Below are 16,625 nucleotides of genomic sequence, written 5' to 3' on the forward strand. Positions count from 1 at the left end.
TCAAGTTTCTATAGGAAACAATTATAAAACAAGTAAACACATAATCAAACTACATAGATTGCATAAAAATGACAAAAAATAACATTTGTAAAATGGGTTACAACAAAAAAAAATGGATAGTTTTGCTTACTTGATGTGACGATTCTAAAAAAAATAAAATTAACCAAAACAAGAATACTGACAAACTGAGTGTTGAAATGATCGAATTTGTGATAATGAGAGTTTGGTTTGTGACAAAATGAGTGGAGAGGGTGTTATGTGTTGTTTCTATAGGATAAAAAGGAAGGAGAAGAATAAATGGGGAGGGGAGATGAGGGATTAACTGTCAGGTTATAACTTAAATTTTACAAACGGATTCACCGATGAGTATTGGCAACGAGTATATTTGATTTGTAATTCCGTCTGAAATAATGACACGTCATTTTTATATTTTTTTAGTTTTTCATTATTTAATTTTCAACTGTAATTCCATCGGTATTCACTGAAGGAAGATTTTTTCGGTGAATACCGAGGGAAATAACAACATTATGTTCTATCAGTAATTATCACTATAATTTACCAATGATATTGTTTCCATCAATATTTTTGTTAGTATTTAACAATTTTCTAGTAGTGTTACATATGTATTTTAAAAGGCTATGATTATTTGGAGCGGAGATAATGGAGTTTAAAATGTCTCATGAAATAGTAATGGAAAAGTTCAAAAATATATTGTTTTAAAGAAAAGAAAAAGGATGCCCTACAAATAAAGTTTTAGTAGTAAAAATAAATGAAAAATAATAAGATTTGAAACTAAATATCAAAGATAAGTTTAATTTGGAAAAACTTTGTTTATATTACAAAGAAAAATAAAAATCCATCTCCTCATTTTATTTGATTGTGTCATATATTGATATTCTTTTTATCTTAACTTTATTCTTTTCCAATTGAAAGTATCGTATGTATATATCAACACAAGCAAAATTGATAACAATATTTTTCATGCAAAAATTGTATACTTTAAATATGAAATATTGCTCATTGTTGATCCTAGAACCATTTCATTAATATATAAATCATATAATTTTGTTTTCTTGACAAATAAATTTCTTATGGAACCATTGGAATTTAATGATAGAATTATACATACATACATACATATATATATATATATATGTGTGTGTGTGTGTGTGTGTGTTACTCATAACATGTCCATTAAATATACGAGTGCCATCTTTACTGTGGGATCCTTTTAGTTTTATGGGATATTGTGTTCTAAGGCTATTAAGAAACCCTAGAAATCCTAAATCAGAAATAATAAGAAAGAAGAAGAAAGTAACATCCCATAAGAAGAGATATACTACTTTCCATTATTGCTCATGAGTCAATCTTGATACAAATTCCCTTAGTTTTTCTTTCATCTGTAAACCCATTTAATTGCTCACAATATTCTGCGCATCAACATTTTGATGGGTTTATTTTCCCATGAAATTTAGGTTGAACATTAGAGCATTGGAATTTAGCTGGACCCTCACTTCCGGTGTATTTGAGGTCAATATCAGCAACCTCCACTTCGTCGCATGGAATGTCCTTGCTACAGGAAAGCTGAACAGCCACGGGAGTCCTAGATGTGCCTCTTATATTCTTGAAGCTCACATTCTTGATGCTTACTTTTGATGCAGACTGTAAGTAAGAAATGAAAAACCATATATGATAAGATTCTATTAGTATCCTTAGTTTTGAGAGATTTCTTTCTTTCTGTAATTAATAAATTAATCAGTACCTTTCTATTGCATTCATTCCATGGACAGTATACTTGATCTATGACAATAGGATTGCTGACGTTCTTCATGATAATATCTTCGAAATGTATATCAGACGCTGAGCCACCAAATAACGCAGGCCAAGATTTAATTCTCACACCATTTTGGGTATTGGAGATGGTGCAGTTCTTAACAAAGATTCCAGACACAGATTCTTCATTCTGGGATTTCCCTAAACTTCCAATGCTGATGCCGTGACCTGGCGCGCATGTTACTCCTTCGATTGTAATTTGTCTACTACCATGGCCGAGGGAGATACAATCATCTCCCGTTCCAATGTTTGAATCGATAATCTTGATGTCTTTTGATCGTCCAATATGGATTCCATCTGTGTTTAGGCTCTCATCATGTGCGGTGATTGTAAAATGCTGGAAAGTGAGGTTTTTGCACCCCAAGAGATGAGCATGAAAGTACTTGCTGTCCGTGGATGTTATATCGTGGACTATTCCGTTGGTGATGAAATTGAACTTCAAACTCTGGTCGATCAAGCAAACAAAAGCAACACAAAATTAAGAAATTTAATTTTTCATTTCGATCATTTACTAATCACCATAACATAAAAGAAATTAAACTTACGACGGGGGGTAGCTTGCAATGTTTATCCTTTCCACAATTGTTTTGATTCGATGCCGATTTTCCTTGGCCATCAAAAGTTCCACCACCAGTCAAAGTAAACTGATCAACATAGTTGAGAGTAATCCAGCTGCTAAACCCTTCGAATTCTCTCATGTCTACCGGCGCCTGTAATTTGCCTTTAACTTGAAGCTCAATTGCAGCCTTGCAAGGCCCTGATATAATCACGGGGCCTAACAAGTATGTCCCTCTCGGAATCAAGACTTTACTCGGACTCGTTGATGCACAAGCATCTTCCCATGCACTTTTGAAGGCCTGAGGAGGGCAAAAGAAAATGCAAAATATCTCAACCAAGACAATCTGGTAAATTAAACATTGTATTGCTAAATACTTACCTTGCTAATATCTTCCTCGTCACCATATTTTGTCACATCGAAGACAACGTTTTCGGCTTTAACATCAGCAGATGTCAAGAATAGCAACAAAAAGATTGCCGAGACATTAACTTTCAAGCCCATTTTTCCTTGGGACGTCAATTTCTTCCACCTCCTTCTGTATTCTGCAAATTTGTTTGGATCGAAAATGAAATGATTATAATATTCTATGGAGCTTTTTATAGAGCATTGAGGAAAACAAACACCAATCATATTTTTTCCGGCAACGAATTCATATGGTTTCTATTATTAGATTTCTCTCAACTGCAAAACTCACACAGCTTGGCAAACTAACTCATACGAACATTCCCTTTTATTTTTAGATTAGGGCAGGAAAATCTTATCTGGGAAAATAAAACTAAGACTAATTACAGGGAAACAAAGTGACATTAGAGTTTTCTAAGAAAAACTTGTAACCAATTGTGGTTGCATCATGTTCTCTGCCATTAAATTCATTAATTACATCGAAGCTAGCTCTCCCTCTTCAATACTTTATGGTCAGACCTGGATATTTAGTACGTATATAGAGATTGGCTACACCTGGGTTGTCTGTGCATGGTTGGTAACTGGAGTATGAAAACAGAAACTGTGGCTGTTATGAAAATAACAAATTGTTAGAATGAGCTGTGAAAGATCATGAGGATACAAATACCATACTTAGAAGATGCGAATCAATTTTACACCTTAATTCTAGCGTAGAGATCATCGTGTATTAAGAACCTAGATACTACAACACTGTACTGTAAAATCAATCCTATGTATCAACGAAAAGCAAGGCTTCATACATGTGTTTAACACAAATGTTTGTTAGGTTTAGTTTTTGTTACTCCATCAAGCTATTTTTGGTAATTAGATAATGTGAAATTGATATAGCATAAATATGAAGGCAATGACACCAAAAGTTTAAGCAAAAGTTAAACTGCATACAGCCCAACAGCCTATGCAATCTGTGGTCTTTTCTATCTTTAGGGGAAAGAAATTTGTGAGAGACTTCCAATCTTAACAGCACTAGTTTTTGTTTGTTTCATGAGGAGGTTCTTCGAATTTGGATCTTTCACTGCAACTCAGGCTTAGATCTCTTCTTTTCTTATTTCTTGTCCCTTATAATACGAGTGAAATCCCACATCACATCTCACTGATCATCATGTTAAGGAATTTTTTTAAAATAAAGTGGACAGCAATGCTGGCATATATGTCCTTTGGGAATGGCACAAATTTTCATACTTTTTGTTGCATATAACCACATTCGCATTTGGAGAATTTTTTTATATTAATTATTATTATAAAGAAGAAGTTCGAACCTGAGATCTTTGAGGAAAAAATGGGTGTTCATTGAGGTATAAATCTATTAATTATTATGATAATAACACGTTGCATGTTTGAAGGTTGCATATACAGATAGACACCCTTACTTATTTAACAAGTTCATATTAAATTCTCTTAACCTGACTTCTTAGTTTAAAAAGAATTGGATGGTTCAGAGTGGTTAAGTTAGGAGGATTGCCTCCCTTTTACTGCACGGCTATGAAATTTTTGTTCTTCCTCCTTTAATTTGAACAAAATTATCTTCCCTTTATTGGCCATTTACGTTCTTTCTTTTCTTCATGGCAGAATATAATAGTCATGGTTTCTAAGAGATATTTTAAGGAGAAGCATGTTCAGATAGAAGAACTTCCATTCTAGTTGGACGACATTTGTATGGCTCATAATTTGAAAGTAGGTGATTTATCTCTGTCTTTGAGTTGATCAAGGCAATTCAACTTATGTTGAAATTTGTTGTTATCCTAGCAGAAGATTATTTTACTTCTCTATTCAGAATAAGACTCCAGATATTGATTTTGATGTTGTTTATGTTCTTGACATTCATACTGACTTTTGCCTTTGCCAATGGGCATCCAATTTTTAGTAGTAGCACCATGCTTAAAAAGTACTAGCTAGGAAAAGGGTTTCCACTGATGTGTTGATCGATCAGTTTATGTTTGTTACACTAATGATATTCAAAATTCTATTTTGTTCAGTGTATAGAAAAAATCTCCTTTTATTTTATTAGATTTTTAAGGATTGCTGTCGTTGATATTCACTAGCTAATGAAAGGGCTTCCATTGTTATGATCAGTTTTGTATTGTTGTCATCATCATTATTGTTCACAGTGGAAGTTTTCGATGGTATTTAAATTCTCGTTGTGCAGATTGGCAAAAGATTTCATTACTAAACATCTAAGCGAAATAGAATGTGGCCTGTGGAGGTACTGAGCTGTTGATATTCGCAAAGATATGTCCTGGATTTGATGGTCTCTTGATGTTGGAGCTGATTGTTTGTTCGTGATGATTACATGGGACCCCTTAAGCTGCTAATGCTCCATTTTCAGACAACATTTTGTTTGTCCATTCACATTAATATAATTTATTGTCTTTTGGGGATCGCTTTTGCAGAAATATTTGGACAGTAATACGTTAGATTGCCAGATGCTGAAGACTCGTCTTCCTTTTCTTTGCCTCCATGGTATATAAGAATTTAGAGGTAAGCTCTTTTTGACTGAAAACGTGCTCACTTTTTTGGGACAACATTACCTGGCCATGTTTCATTTTGACAGTCAAAAAAGTCTGAAAGGTTGTGGCTTGGCTGCATTTGTGCCTGAGACAGTGCAGTTTTGCTTGGGATTTTACACGCACCCTTAAATCTACTGCATTTGAACATTTGGATCTTCAACGGGGATTGCATTTAGATCAGATCCAGCAACATACATGCAAGAAAAGCCCATCCACTACCATAGAACCATGCATTAAACTGGTGGGAACCAATGTATGCTGTGCTTAATTAAGTGAAGAGGCATACAAAGATCACAAATTCTGAGGGATGGACCTTTCTTGATCACAAAATGTCTTAGAAGATAGATTCACCACTCTATTGAAGATACTCTTATATCTTTCCCTTCTTGTACATACCTGTTATTCTCCCTTGTTCTTCTCCCCTTTCCTTCCCAGTATTTAAAGTATGTGTTATACAACATCTCCTAAATAAGGCCTAACGAAAACTATTCGGAGAATAATGAAATACAATTGACAGAGCTCTCAAAACACTCCCACACATCCAAAAACTCAGTTTTAGCACCATACACGAGCCTTTCTGTTGCTTTTCTCTTGCTTTGAAGAAACTACCTTAATTTGTTGCATCTGAGGAAACATGGCTTCTTGTAGCGAGACAACAATGGATCATTGTTCACACAAAAAAAAACACATTTTATCCGTATCATTCTTAGTGATATTATGAAGAATCAGAAGATCGTAGGCTTTCTTTTCCTTCCAATCTATAAACTTTCCTTCTTCTGTTTCTTGTTGTTCTTCAACTTGTTTTTTGGTTGAAGTACTAATCAGTGCGCAAGCGAAGCTAACTTCAAAACACCCTCCTCCTTTCTTTTTTGTTATGTTATTTACAGGCGATTCCTCGAAGATTTTTGAGAAAGCATGGAGAAAGTTTATCAAAATCAGCAGTAATTAAAGTTCCAAGTGCTGCAACATGGAAGGTGGAGTTATTAAAACATAAAGATGAAGTTTCATTTGCAAAGGGTTGGGAAATGTTCATAGCTTATTACTCTATTGACTATGGAGATTTCCTAGTTGAGTACGAGGGGAACTCCCTGTTCACTGTATTCATAATCGATAAGAGTTTTACGGAAGTAGGCTATCAATGGAATAACACTGATGCTGCGGAGAGTAATCAAGAAGATAAGCTTGAGGATCATGAAGATGATGATGATGATGATGCCTTTGTTGAATTCATTGACATTTCGTCTGGCTCACAAGAAACAGGAAAGGGGACCAAAGGGAAGGAAAAACTAGGTTGTTCAAGAAATTCTGAAGGTTAAATAAATCACATTGCATTGTTTTCCTCTTTCTAGTTTTCTTGCTTAAAAACAAGTAGCTTCTGTCACATTCTTAATCTGCTTGCTTTCTCATGTATCTGTTTAAGTTTTGACTTGATATTTTATTGAACAGAATATGAAGGTGATCATGGAGGAAGGCCTGCTGAAAACAAATGTCATCCAAGTGGGACACCATTGGTAATTTCCTGTTATTTTACCTAGCTCTCTTTAACTTGTGACTTCTTGCCTCTCAAACTTTGAAATTAGTAAGGTTGTTTGTTGTTGGCCCCCCAAAAAAGCCCCTTTTTTCATCGTAATTTCAAAGCAATAAGAACTCGCCTAAAATTAAGGAAGATTAGATATCTTTTCCAAATGAAAACAAGTGGCAAATAGTGTATCTTTGATCCAAAGCAATAGAATATTATCTGCTGTATCATGACAAAGCGAAATCTCTAGTACAGAGTGCAGCCAGAGACAGCCCTGGTTTCTACTTTACATGGACTGCGAGCTTTCTAGTGTACCACAAAATCTGCCATTAAGAGAAAGGAAGATTAAAACTACATCAAGCAAGCTTTCTAGTACTGTTTGACCTGTTCTGTGTGGAACCGTGTTGCTAATCAGTTTTTCTTTCGACTGTTACAGGAAAAAAAAACGAATAAACAAACATGAACCCTAGATAATATCCAGGTAATGCTTGTAATTTCTTTTTCTGTGCCTGGCTCCTAAAGCTTGTCAACAAGACTTTCTGAGAAAGTTGCAAAAGAAAGAAGATTGTACTTGCAAGCATCTTATTTGGCTTTACTGCAACCCTATTACTTTACCTTTGTTTCCCCTTAAGTTTGGATAGGCATGCATTAGAAATGAAGTGACATGATTTTTTGTATCATGGTAACATGTACCACACCTGCAACACTGAGAAGCTATAAACACGCTTTCATGCAGATCTTCTGCAGTATTCAAAAAGCCGTTGTCTTTATCTGTCAAAATCTGCAGCAAATCTAGAAACAGAAATATTTCTTTTTATCGAAAGTGAATTATCTCCACACAGGCTTGCAGATTCGATTCCTTTCCTTGTCTGTTGCGCAAACTTAAGTCTCATGATCAATCTGCAATGCTAATTTATGCGTAGATAAACCAGGCAATGACCTCATTAAGTCTGTTAACTCCATACTTAGCAAGAGAATAGAATCAACTATGGTGTTGGCTTTTTATAGGACTAGGGATATGGACAAAACAAAGACTAGCCGAGTACTCTTTGTTTCATTGAGAGACAAATTTATTTCGTTTGATATTTCAGAGAATAGAATATTATCTGCTAATTCAATCTAAGCAGAATGAGATTTGGAATTGTCAAATATCCTTATGGTTGGTCTGTTAAATCTTGGTGTTTCGTACATTAACAGTCTAGTACTGTTTTGTTACTTGTGCTCGGCTTTGCAAGCTAATTCTTTACTTGACAATCGATCTCACATTTCCAATGACTATAAAAGAGCTAGGTTCGAAGAAACTATGGAATGTGAGCTCGATCGAATGCCTTCAAATCAATAATCTTCTCCAGGATGAGAAGAATAATGAGCACAGATTCTCCTAATTGTGCAGCTTGCGGAAAGGCTTATAGGAAGAAATTGTTGTTTAAGGTTGATGCAACAATGCTGTTGAAAAGCTCTTTTTTTTACACAATTTACAATTGACATTGCTTTTATGATCTTTATAGGATTTATTTTAATGTAGCTGGATTCAAATCTCAGTAATTATTGACCATCTTCATATATTACAGTATGGCAAATATTGTACAGGAGGTTATTGTTGCCTGTGTTCAATATTTAAGGCTGCCATGAACGCAGCAGCAAGTCTGTTTATTCCTTCTCACAGCTATCAAAAAGTTACGATTAACATCTTAAGATCAAATACGTGATCCGCCTCGAAAACCATATTGTTATCTCTGATTAAAGAATGCGATGTAATAGCTGAAAAATAGGATGGGAGTTAGGAGGTCTGCTCAGATGTCGTAGAAGGGCTTCTGGCTCTTGACCACCCGAATCCGATAATTATGATGCTTGTGCTTCAATAGATAAAAAGCAAGATTCTCTGAAGACCTTTTTTTATGAATATTCTTTGGTTTGAGAGTAAACTCTCTCGCAGGATTGGAAACAACACATCTTTATAAGAAATCAGGTCGTTTTTTGATAAAATCTTGATCTTTTTGACATGAGAATCACCGCTGGGTTCTTGCAGGAGATACGACACTATCTGACTAGAGACAACTTATTTCGGCTGATTTTTAAGACATTCGACGCAAGACCAAAAAACCACCGTTGAAATTAAGAAGCAAGTTACCTATTTTACCATCTATATATAAAGCAAAGGCAGATTCATCCCAGGCAAGTTTGACACTAGCGCTTTTCTTTCTGCAGTTGGCTTTCCCACAGCATTAAACATTTCAAGGGAAGCAATGCTATCCAACATAACAGGTCTGATTTAAGGGTTAAGCATTAAAAAAAAAATTAAGAACAAATCCATGAACATAATTTCATCTCTCAAAAAACAATATAGTTATTTAAGGAAAGGGGTGACATTTCTAAGCATTCCAAAAACATAGCGGTAGTTTAGAACTAGCTTAATAGAGGCGGACTGGGGTACCCATGGTACTCTTTAGGTGCAGCGACTTCACCTGATTTACAGCAAAAGACATAAAATAGGTTCAGAAAACAGTCAACGGTGCTAGAAAGAAGTCGCAACAAGTTTAAAAAGAACAAACTCACATTTTGCCAGTTTTTCTTCAACAAAGAGACCAGGAAGTTCACAGACATTTGAACATTCTGGAAGATCTGCTTATCCTCCATGTCGCAGTTGCCAACAGCAACACCCATGCAAAGGACTTTCTTTAATTGAAACTTCACGGTTGCCTTGATCTCATTAACTTTAGACTCCAGTGACTCTTGGTGAGTCACGAGGGTAGGAAACTTTCCTGCATTCACATATAAATCGGCAGAAACCATGAGAAACTACCATATCCAAAAGACGGTGAATACTCCTAATAAACTTGCCTGCCTTGTTGAGACCAGGGCCTAAAAGACGAGGAATCTGCTTGATGACAGACTCTGATGCCAAAAAGGCATGGTACTGCTTGGAAAGCTTCTTAACCAATTTCTTGTTCTTGTTCAGCTTCTTCAATGCTTCAACATCCATCCATTGCAAACCTATAGAAGTTGCCTGCAAATATAAATTAAACAGTTAATCCTATTAAAAATTCCATTACAAGTGATAAAAATTCAGACTCAAAGTTTGTAGAAAGCATTTAATGGCCCCAGTAATACATCTCGCAGGCACAAGAGATAACTACAATCATCTGATTATCGTGGTATAGGAAACATGATTTGAAAACGAACAAGTCAAATATGCTATTTTGGCAGCAAAAACAGAGAACATTAAATAGAAACCAAAACTGAAACCTCATCAATGATTAAAGAACTTCTTGTAATCTATGTACAATTATGAATGGAATGAACAATTACCTCCTCCACATGCTGAGCATCTCCAAGCATGCAGACCTTCATTTTGGGACGCGGTATGTGCGGCAACTTAACAGAGCCGCTGAACCTCTTGTCCTTCTGGGGGTCATAGTTTTTCAATCCAATCTGTAGTTCGATGGTCTGGACGAACTTGCGGGGCTTCTCATTCACACCATTTTTTATAGTTGTAACAGCTTCGCGAATTGTATCCCCTGCAAGCTTACTGCAGTAGCAAAATATACAACATTCATATCATGAAATGTAACACCAATCACTCCCTGGCTCAACCAATGATGTTTCAGGTGATTTTATTTTTAATCTAGTTTACGCTTCATAACCGAGAAATCAGTCAAGTAAAAGCAATCGGGACCAAGTTCAGGCAGAAAATTATCAAAACTTCAGTTTATTATATAAATCCAAAGCAATTATATAAAACTAACAAAACAAATTTCCCATTTTAACATATAGATGATCAAAAGAACCTTTCAAATTATACTAAAATTCTTCAAAAACCAAGAACCCATAACCCCACATCATATTTCCTTGCAATCCATGAAAACAAAACAGTGATAATGAAATTACTTCCAAAACATGAAAAAATCAAGAAACCTTCAAAATGACATGAAAAGAAAACAACCAAGATTTTGCGGCATACCTCATGATTGAAACCTCTTAAAGCAACCCTCTTCAGAGTTTTGTCCTGCAAATTCAACAGGAAAAAAAAAACATTAAAGCTAAAAAAAGAAGATGAAAGAACCCATGCTTGAACTCAAATCTAAGCTGTTGAATCGAAAGAAAACCCACCAAAGAAAAAAAATGGAGGAACTTGGAGAAGAGAAGGTAACGGCTAGAGAGTGTGCAAAATGTCTTCGAGAGATCTTTGGAGCTAATAAAACCCTAGCTAGCCACTTTTAATGGACTGGAACTGTCTGTATAGGAAAACAAAATATAGACCAGGCCCGTACTCTTAGGTCATTTATAAAATACTTGATTTGTTGCTATCGTTCCGTCGCGAGCAAGGTAAAAAATAATTTCAATATTAAAAACATTATTCAAATAAAAAAAATTCAAATCTCGAATTACTAATTCAATTAATAATTTAAAGAATGTAAAAAAATTGCATTAAAAAAATAAACTAATAAAAAATATATAAAAAAAACTAAATATGAATCTGTTCTTATTATCAAATAACTCAAAAGGTGAATTTAAAACAAAAAAATATAATTTTTTTAAAAAATATATTGAATCGGGTGAACTCAAAAACCTCATGATCATGGATGTAACATTGAAATAATCTTATAGAAAAAAAAACAAAGAAAAAAGTTTGAAGAATAAAATTAAAATAAATCAATTTAGTGAATCTATGTAAACCTTTAAAATCAATAATCCTAATCGTTAACCCAAAGTTAACCCAATAGAAGTCAGACACAAAAAATAATAAATCAAAACTTAAAAAAAAAAGAAAACATTAGTAATAAAGGAAAAAAACCAAGTAAACTCGAACGAACCTTTTAGATCTGGTCTAATCTTTAAAACATGCAATTTATGAAATCTTAGATTTAGTTTCAATTAAAAAATTTAATTTTCAATTAATTTAATTTTGAATGATGAAATTGTAAAAAAAATATTAATAAAAAACCTTGCAAAAGCAAAAAAATAGCAACAAAAAGAATAATAATAAATTTTGATAGGAAAAAAACCACAGGATTATGAAATTTGAAAAATAAAATAAAAATGATTCTAAAAAAAATAATAGCAATTGAAAATAATAAAGATTAAATTTGAAAGATTATAAATTCATGGGAGGATGAAATTGAAAAATATTTGTAATTCAATAGACTATTTATAGATTAAAAAAATAATAGAGGTAAAATTTAAAAAAAATAAAGGACTAGCCTAATATAAGCCAAACCATAAAAAATAACAAAACAAAACAAAACAAAATAAGGTAAAACTTTTATTTTTTGAAAAAACAATTCATATTAAATCGAGTGAACTTAAAATCTTCATGACTATGGGTATCGGATTGAGATAATCTCATATGAAAAAAAGTAGAGAAAAAAATTTGAAGAATGAAATTGAAATAAATCAATTTTAAAACAGAAAAAAATGAACCTGTGTAAACCTTAAAAATTAGTGATATTGGTCATAAACTCGAAGTTAACCCAATAGAAAGCAAACATAAAAAATAATAAAATCAAAACTAAAAAAAAGATAAAAAAATAAAAAAACATCGACTTAAAAAAAAAACCAAGCAAACCCGAGTAAAACTTTTAGATCTAATTTAATCTCTCTTGCAACTTGTGAAATCTTAGACTCGGGTTCAATAAAAAAATTTAATTCTCAACCAATTTAATTTTGAATGATAGAATTGTGGAAAAAATATTAATAAAAAGACTTGCAAAATAAAAAATTATCAACAAAAAAATAAGGATAAATTTTGATAAAAAGACACCCAAGGAGGATGAAATTTGAAAAAAAAAATATTATTCTAAACAAATTAATAGCAATTAAAAGAATAAAAATCAAATTTAAAAGATTATAAATTTATAAGGGGTGAAATTGAAAAATATTTGTAATTCAGGCTAAAACCTAGTCATTCTAAAATCCACATTTTAATGGTGCATTTATTTCTATTTTGTATTTTTAATACATGATAATATATTATACAATGTAATTTTATACCCCTAAATGTTAAAATCTATAATTAATTTCTAACATTTTATTTTTGTTAATTTATTTAATTTAATATTAAAAATATACATTATTTTATTTTCAAATAATGATAAAAATGAGATATGATTTTTTAAAAATAGCTTTTCACTTCTAAGTATATTAAAATATTTTTTTAAATTGTTTAAATCAGTATATCAAAAAGTTCAAAATTATTATAATATGTTTAAAAAATATCAATTTAATATTTATTTTAAACTAAAAACACTAAAAAACAGAAGCATTTTCAAACACATCTTTACGTAATTATGTTTTTAAAAAAATTATGTGTATCAATTAAAATTATTATTATTATTTATTTAAATAATAAATTCAGCATGAAAGTGCATTCTCCATGTAGCTTGATAAATTCAGATATGAAATATTATTTTCTCATGGAAATCTATGAACAATGAAATTGCAGTAAAAAAGAAGAAGCTTAATTGGCATTCAACAAGATTATCTAAATTGTATTGGTATCACAATTACCATTATTTTTTTACTGTTTAAATGACTTTTTAATGGACAACAATTTTCATCAGAATAATAAATAAAAATAGCTTAGCCCTTGGATTGGTTTAATTAATTGTTTTTTCACTACAATATCCTTCCTTTCTAGTCATATTTTATAATTTTACCATCTACAAACAGGATGGAAACTGGAAAGAGTAATTTAAAAGGGCAATTTAGAGATTAAAAAAAATACAATCAACTCCATTGAGGAAATAGAAAACAAATTAATTAAATATATACTTTTCTCTTTAATTTTAGAAGAAACTCTAGCGAGGATGGTGATGCTGTAGATATGAATTACTGCCGAGGGTTTTTTTTTTTTTTTATTTCAACTAGGGAAAAAAGAAGAAGAAGAAGAAGAAGGAAACAATGGTGAAACCTAAAAGAAACGTTTCTTTCTCCAACGAATTCTTCAAAGTCTACCTTTCAGATTTCAGTTCCCGCCAACTGGTACTTTCCCTCTTTCTCTATGCTTCTCAACTGGGTTTTTTGTTTTCTCAATTGGGTATTGATCAAAATTGAATCTTTCTCAATATTTGCAGAGTTTACCACCTGCGTTTGGTATACAGTTTAATGGAAAGAATGAAGCTTTACCGAAGACTGCTACACTTAAAGATGGGAATGCAAAGATTTGGCAAGTAGGGTTGGTGAAAAGAGAAGGGGACTGGGTTATTAAAGATGGGTGGAAAGAGTTTGCTTGTTATCATTCTTTAGTTGATGGAGATTTCTTAATTTTTAAGTATGATGGGAGTTCTGAATTCGAAGTTGAATTGTATGGTAATGATGGATTGAAGAATAATGGATTGAAGAAAGAAGGTAGAGGTTTAGAGAATAAGCTTAGCATTCATGTGAAGGAGGAGCTAGAAACAGAAGAAGATTTTATTGGTAGTAGGCCTAGTACTGGTTGCAAGCAGAAAGATTCAAACATTGAGCCTCGCATAACTCGATCGCAGGGTTAGTTTTTGATAAATTATTTTTTGTAGACATGATTTTGCCTCTTTATTAATGTAAGTTTTTTGTGTTAATAGGTTTGTTTGGAAAAAGTGGACCTAAATCAAGTGAAACTAAGATAGCAGAACTTGGAGAATGCAAGGGGGCTAAAGCACCATCATCTGTTCCTCGTGAAGTTCCACGCTTTGTTATGAATATTACTAAAATTACTCGATTTGCAGTGAGTTTTCTTATCTTGTATCTTGCAAGATTGGTAAAGAAAGTAAAAAAAAAACCTCAGGAATTCATTTTAATCCAATTGTTTTCTGTGAATGACTGTTAGATGCACAGCTGTGGTTATTTTGCCTATATCTAATTACTTTGAGGTTCTAAAATAGAAGTTGAAGGAATAGTAAGTTGAAAATTCTATCACAAGTACCCTGTTGTCTGTTGTGGTTCACTTGCGTGTATTGGTCCCAAGAAACAACATGTGACTAGGAAGTTTGTATGGCTTGGTCCTAATTATAAAAACAAAACAAAGAGAAAACGTGTACTATTGTTTAGCTTTAGCCTTCAGTATTCTTTTTTTTTAACAAAGCAGGGGCAAGGAAATATGTGTAGCCCTATTGCAATTGTAAATTCCAAGCATAACTATGACACATTGTTTATTTAGAATTTGTCTGATTTAATGTCTGAATTTTATGGGTTTTTAATATAGTTATGAGTCAATTAGATGCCTGCCTTTCAATGTTAAATGAAACATAAATTAGTCATTGCAGTTTCTTAGTCAAATTTGGCCTAGTGCCTGATTTGATATAATATGATAGCTCAAATTGTTCATCTATATTGAATTAGAAAGTACTTTGTCTGTGTCAAATAAGGTTTGTCTTTTAGAAAGACAAGAGAGTTTTAAAATCTTTACTTAGGTGATGAGTTGTTCTAGGAGTTCATTGATGCAATTGCCAGGACCGAAGCCTCAACTCTACTGGTTTTAATTATCCAACTAGCATTTGGTTAACTTGTATGTGGTTGCTCTTTACTTGGGTTTCAACATGAGTTGTTTGCTCATTTTAAGATCCGTGGAGCAATTGCACAGCAGCAATTGTTGCTGGGGATTTCAAAATTCAACCAATTGGATTTCCTGCCTTTTACACTTAATTTAAGGACTAGGGAAAAAGGAGTCCATAAAAACAGAAAACGAAACACTAGTTTGATATCCGGCAAAGGTAAAAACTGGATGCATCTTGATGACAAAAAACTGTCTCTGCCAAAATCCAAGAAATCTGAATAGATATTGCTCTCTTAGCTGGCAGAGGATCCGAAATCTTCTGAAAAATGGTCACTGCTTGTTCCAGAGAAATTTCTCCTTCTCTCTTTTTTTTTCCCCAAAACTTTGTCTCAGCTGTTAGTAAGATTGTCTTCGCTGACTTATATGGCACATTCTTCTCTAATACCTTTATTTTTGACCTAGTTATTGTCTTGCCATTTAAAATTTAATCTTGTTTGGTGACCTTTTTTTTATTACCGCTGCATGAGATGTCTTATTGTGTTCTTGCTTTCTGCAGCGTATTCCTAAGAAATTCCTGCGAGAAAATAATATTGAATTACCTAAAGAGATAAAACTTCGCGATGAGAGTGGGAAGTTATGGCCTGTGCAAACCAGTCTCTGGGACAGCGGCTATACTGTGCTTACTAGTGGATTCTCTGAGTTCTGCAGGATGAATAAGTTGGTACCAAGAGACCAGTGCGTTTTTACATTTATATGCTCAAAAGGCAATTTATGCAATGTAATACAGGTGCAAGTTGTTCGCCGGGGTCCCAGAACTTGAAAACATGGCTGGCAGTTGAAAGCATGACAGCTTGTCCGACCTTTATCATAATAGGGTAGGCAAGCTATGCACCAGTTCTGCTTTCCTGGTTAAAGGAAAACATGGTTTAGTTGAGGAATATTTTTCTTCTAAAGTTGTTGAGCATTTGGTAAGATGGTTTGTTTTTACTTAATCAAATAGTGAGCACAATCCATTGTTCTGAATGCAGTTTTGGTTGCTGATATCTAAACTAGATTTTTGTAATTGCTGTTCCACTTACCTTGACCTTGGGCTGTCTATTGGAAAAAAAGTGGATGCTAGGGCATGTATTACATATGAATCCAGTGTCCTACCTTGGACTGTTCTGGTTAGACATAGCAACTTCGTTCTTCAGCAGGATCGACCACTGCTAAAAAGTGATAATTCCATGCTAGGCAGTTCATCATTTGCTACAAGATGATGAACCGAAGCAGTTTAGG

The 16,625-nt window shown here is 33.2% G+C and overlaps 4 protein-coding genes across 4 annotated transcripts; 2 read left to right on the plus strand and 2 right to left on the minus strand.

Moving 5' to 3' along the window:
• Positions 1 to 1,437: 1,437 nt before the first annotated feature.
• Positions 1,438 to 2,893, minus strand: LOC133672805 (exopolygalacturonase-like). Its single transcript, XM_062093338.1, has 4 exons — positions 2,771 to 2,893; positions 2,379 to 2,690; positions 1,763 to 2,278; positions 1,438 to 1,662 (listed from the first exon to the last, which is right to left on the minus strand). Exons 1-4 carry the CDS (start codon positions 2,891 to 2,893, stop codon positions 1,438 to 1,440), a joined length of 1,176 nt encoding a protein of 391 aa, XP_061949322.1.
• Positions 2,894 to 5,498: 2,605 nt separating this feature from the next.
• LOC133672397 (B3 domain-containing transcription factor VRN1-like) lies at positions 5,499 to 8,309 on the plus strand. Its single transcript, XM_062092801.1, has 3 exons — positions 5,499 to 6,093; positions 6,246 to 6,669; positions 6,805 to 8,309. Exons 1-3 carry the CDS (start codon positions 6,076 to 6,078, stop codon positions 6,891 to 6,893), a joined length of 531 nt encoding a protein of 176 aa, XP_061948785.1. The 5' UTR covers positions 5,499 to 6,075; the 3' UTR covers positions 6,894 to 8,309.
• Positions 8,310 to 9,175: 866 nt separating this feature from the next.
• LOC133672586 (large ribosomal subunit protein uL1y-like) lies at positions 9,176 to 11,142 on the minus strand. The gene is made up of 6 exons (XM_062093032.1): positions 10,988 to 11,142; positions 10,839 to 10,883; positions 10,187 to 10,406; positions 9,719 to 9,884; positions 9,434 to 9,639; positions 9,176 to 9,342 (listed from the first exon to the last, which is right to left on the minus strand). Exons 2-6 carry the CDS (start codon positions 10,841 to 10,843, stop codon positions 9,289 to 9,291), a joined length of 651 nt encoding a protein of 216 aa, XP_061949016.1. The 5' UTR covers positions 10,844 to 10,883; positions 10,988 to 11,142; the 3' UTR covers positions 9,176 to 9,288.
• A 2,526-nt stretch (positions 11,143 to 13,668) lies between these two features.
• LOC133672941 (putative B3 domain-containing protein At5g66980) lies at positions 13,669 to 16,410 on the plus strand. Its single transcript, XM_062093514.1, has 4 exons — positions 13,669 to 13,858; positions 13,951 to 14,362; positions 14,437 to 14,579; positions 15,904 to 16,410. The coding sequence occupies exons 1-4, from the start codon at positions 13,778 to 13,780 to the stop codon at positions 16,165 to 16,167; spliced, it is 900 nt and encodes a 299-aa protein (XP_061949498.1). The 5' UTR covers positions 13,669 to 13,777; the 3' UTR covers positions 16,168 to 16,410.
• Positions 16,411 to 16,625: the final 215 nt, after the last annotated feature.

The sequence above is a fragment of the Populus nigra genome, chromosome 14, assembly GCF_951802175.1.
Source record: "Populus nigra chromosome 14, ddPopNigr1.1, whole genome shotgun sequence".
Lineage (NCBI taxonomy): Eukaryota > Viridiplantae > Streptophyta > Magnoliopsida > Malpighiales > Salicaceae > Populus > Populus nigra.